General features: G+C 42.5%; 1 protein-coding gene across 1 annotated transcript in view; it reads right to left on the bottom strand.

Moving 5' to 3' along the window:
- The window catches only part of CDH5 (cadherin 5), a 27,200-nt gene that overhangs the window by 15,416 nt on the left and 7,546 nt on the right, over positions 1–4,238 (bottom strand). The window contains exon 5 of the mRNA XM_023523586.1: positions 2,307–2,554. Within this exon, the coding sequence (XP_023379354.1) occupies positions 2,307–2,554 (248 nt within the window). The remainder of the gene's footprint in view (positions 1–2,306; positions 2,555–4,238) is intronic.

Raw genomic sequence — 4,238 nt, 5'->3', positions numbered from 1 at the left:
AGTGAAATAAAATTAAATTTGTGAATTAAAAATTTGAAAGTTTCTTCCAGAAATCAAGAACAATGAGATGGAGAAAAGAAAAGATATAATTGTAACATATGTCAAATATATACTTACTACTACTTAAGAAAATTCCAGGACAAATAGAACAGAAGAAATAATAAAAAGTGTAATAAAATAAAACTGTCCTGATCTGAAGAAAGGCCCATCCACAGAATAAAAGAGCTCACTGATATTAGGCATAATTTTAAAAAGAGATCAGTATTTAGATATATCCTGATGACACTTTTGAATTTTAAGACTATATAAAGAAACTAAAAAGAATCTAAACAGAAAAAAAAGCATTTTTATAAAGAGAAGTCAGACTCACCCCATAAATTCCCCACAAAATTAAATGCTAGAACACATTGATAGTATTTTTGGAGGGAAGTTTCTGTAACCTGAGGATTATATAAGCACGTCTAAGTGTTATTAATGTAAGAAAGCAAAAGAGCAAAGGTATTTGTAAATATGCGAGAAATCAGAAAGTGTGTCACCCACAAAGATGGGTCCTGAAAAAAATTTCAAAAACATCTAGGAAATGTCTCAGTATAAAGTAAAAACTTGATTTAAGAGGAATTAAAATGAAAATATTGATTTATTTAATACATAGGAAAGCAGTGGCGTGTGTGTGTGTGTGTGTGTGTGTGTGTGTGTGGTATTTTTAGCTAGAAAATACGGTCCAGGAAAATGTTTGTAATTTTAAAGATGAAAGTAAATCTCACTGGTAAAAGTAAAAATGAATGTACTCCATCCAAATATCTAGAAGAAAAAAATGAAAAAAAAAAAATAGATGGTGAGAAAAGAAAAAAACATTGTTTGAGAAATGGGAAATGTAAAACAAGATAAAAGAAGTAAAATAAAATATATCATTTATGATGAAAAATATAAATAGGTTAAACATGAAGCATCTCAGTTTAGATTTAAAAGCAAAGCCAACTACATTCTATTTTCAATAGACAACTTTAAGCCAAATGACCTAGAAAAGTTAAAAGTAAAGGTTGGGAAATTTTTATCAGGCAACATGGTTAACATGAAAATGGGAGTGACAACATCAGGCCATGTGGAACTGAAGACAAAACGTTTAAGCAGAACAAATTGGGTATTTTCATAAGGATAAAAGTTACAAGCTGTAATGAGGGTAAAATGGTTATAAATCTTTGTTAATGGAATCGAAACATTAAAATACGTAAAGCAAAAGCTTTGAAATTTTAGGAAGTAAATAACACAAATACAAATGTGTTCCATCACATAACAAGTAAAAGCAAAAATACAAAATATCCAACACTTGTAAATGAAAGAAAAAAATCAATCTTTTAAATAAACCTTTGTATCAATGAGGAAATAAAAATGATTATTACAGCCTATTTAGAATAAAATGTCCATGAAAACAGTAGCCACAAAAGTTATATGGCCAGAATGGAGGGACATATTTTGTCGGTAATAAGACCTGATAACCTAGAAACATTAACTCTTCCAAAATTGATGTGTAAATACAATTCTCATTAGAATTCTAATGTTAAAAAAAAATTGATTAAGGATTTTTAAATTTCTTTTGAAGGGTTTTTTGGGGTTGCTTAAAATTTTTTTAAGTTAAAAAAACCGGCGGGGGGGGGGTTTGCTTTTTTTTTGTTAGTTTTTGTTTTGAGGTTGTTCCATTAAACCGGACCTTTTTGGCCCCGGACAGTAGATAGAATAAGGGATTCAGAAATATATTTGGGTATATATTCAGGAACTTAGTATCTAACAAAGATGGGAAAATGATGACCATTTAATAAGCAGTGTTGGCACAATTGGCTATCTTCAGGAATAAAATGAAGTTAGATTAAGTTCATACTTACTATAAATGTTATGTGGCTCTAGAAAGTATGAGTTAGAACTATATCTTTTGTCTCAGAGGGTAGAGGAGTGGAGTGTAGTTGATATAGAAGAACTAGTAGTGTTGAAATGGGCATGGTCTGACGTAAAACATTTTAAAAACAAAAGCAAAACCAAACCAGCAATAGATCCACCATAAATGTATTTAGATGTTTGTGTGATCATGAAAGGCATGATTGGACCGCATCAAACTTGGGTTTGATGAACATGAGTTACCTGGGAGCGGGGGTTACCGCCGTTTATCAATCTCTGTGTTGTTTCTTTGTGTGAAATGAACACATGCACATGGGGAGAACTGAGTTTCCCTTTTGAGCCCTGGTCTCAGTCCAGCAGGTGGAAGAACCTCAGTGCTGGGATTATCAGGATCACCATGCTCACACCCGCCTTACCCAATGGTCCGCTGAGCAGCGTCGGGGTCCACGGCCGACACTGAGCCAATCAGAGGTTTCTTTAGGTTCTCCTGCAGTTGGAAGTGGTAGAAGGGCTGCTGGAAGACTGGGGGCTCATCCACATCGAGGATGTTGATGATGACACGGGCCCTGTTTCTGGTGGTGGCGCTCGGGTAGCGGAGGTTGATGGTGGGGTCCGTGGCCTCAATGGTGAAGCTGTATTGCTGGATGCGTTCAAAGTCCAGGGGCTGTGTGAGGGAAAAGTATGGTGGACACCTGCTCTGAGCCAAGCACATGGCACACGACCTTCACAGCAACCCTGTGAGGTAGTATTGGAATGATACCCACTTTACAGATAAGGGGCCTGAGGCCTGGAGAAGTGATATTTTCAAGGTCATTAAGGGAGTGGCTGGGCCTGGCTGTCTTCACCTGCACCCCATTGCATCTCAGCTGCCTTATGCTGTACCTACAAGCCTCGGTCTGTACCTGGCTCTGATCCAAATACTGGGGACGCACAGCGATGAACCCCATTTCTGCTCTGAAGGGGATCAACGACTAGCAGTTCTAGCCGCAGCTCCTTAAGGATGAGCCTTTTCTTTATGCCTTTGCTTCTGTCCTTGCCCACTTAGTACACTCCTACTTAGCCCTCAAGAAGCCGATCTGAAAGTATCAGATGTTCTCTCAGAACCCGTCCCTGTCCTTCCCGACACAGGAAGTTGTCCGCGCGTGGGTTGCTATAGCATTTACACCCAGATACCCTTTTTTTCTTTGCATGCCTTCCCTGCTTGCTGACAGTTTTGGTACCATGGAGGCTGTCTGACTCTCCTGGGTGTTTCCAGTCCCCAGGGCATGGCTGGGCCAGAGACAGACCCAAGAGTCAGCTGGAGGTCTGGCATGGGCAGAGGGGTTTGGAGTGTCCCATTGGAGGTGGGTTGTCCCTGGCCCTGGACCCCCAGTCCTCTGTGTGGCCATTCTGGAGGCATTTCGTGCTCCTGGCAGGACCTTCCATCCTCTTCCAGATTCACTTGGTCTGACTCCAGTCAGCAGCAGCCACTGCCAGTGTCCACCCACATCCCCACAGCACTCCCTGTTGCCTTATGTGCTAATGGCTTTCTGCCACAAGCACCTGTAACTCTACCAGGACGCTAGTGGCTGGTGCCCAGGGCAGGATGGATGCTGCCAGGAGCAGCCCTCAGTCCACACCACAGCTCCCCCCCACCTGCCACTGCAACTCTGAGGCAGCTCTTTCTAGCCTTCGTTGCCCACGGTGAAAACCTCCTCACCAAGGAGCCCGGTATTAGCTTCCTCTTTTTTACGTGTCACCGCTCCTGGGGCTTCCTGGGATCCCTTCTCGAATAAACTGTTTGCATCTAAATCCTTGCCTCAAGATCTGCTTTGGGAGTAACCCAGCCGAAGGCACCGACTCTTCCCCCTGGCTCCCCTGTCCCAGCTCCGGGGTCACAGTCTCCATGAGCACATGCCCAGCTCTGAGCTGACCCAGGCATGCACCTCTGATGGCCTCTGACATGGGAGCAGCCCCTGGGCAAGTCCTGGGGATGCTGGGAGCCCCCAACCCCACATCTGAGGTCATCGCCCCAATCCTACCAACCTTCATGGGCTTGATGATGCCCTCATTGCGCGTGGGGTCTGTCTCGATGGTGAAGGTGTCCCTGTACTCGCCCTGCACGATGCTGTACTTGGTCATCCGGTTCTGGGGCTCATCTGGGTCCTCAACAAACAGAGAGCCCAGGGGGCTGCCCACACGGATGTCTTCGGGCACCACAAATGTGTACTTGGCTGATGCAAATAGGATGTCCCAAAGGGCATTGGGTTAATAAGATAGACAAGGCGAGTGTCCCTCTTACTTTCCTAATACATCTGATACGGGAAAGGGACAGGATGAAATAATAATAGCAATAATAATGCCACTGG

The sequence above is a fragment of the Pteropus vampyrus genome, unplaced genomic scaffold (genome assembly GCF_000151845.1).
Source record: "Pteropus vampyrus isolate Shadow unplaced genomic scaffold, Pvam_2.0 Scaffold394, whole genome shotgun sequence".
Lineage (NCBI taxonomy): Eukaryota > Metazoa > Chordata > Mammalia > Chiroptera > Pteropodidae > Pteropus > Pteropus vampyrus.
This window is presented reverse-complemented; position numbering and strand designations above follow the sequence as displayed.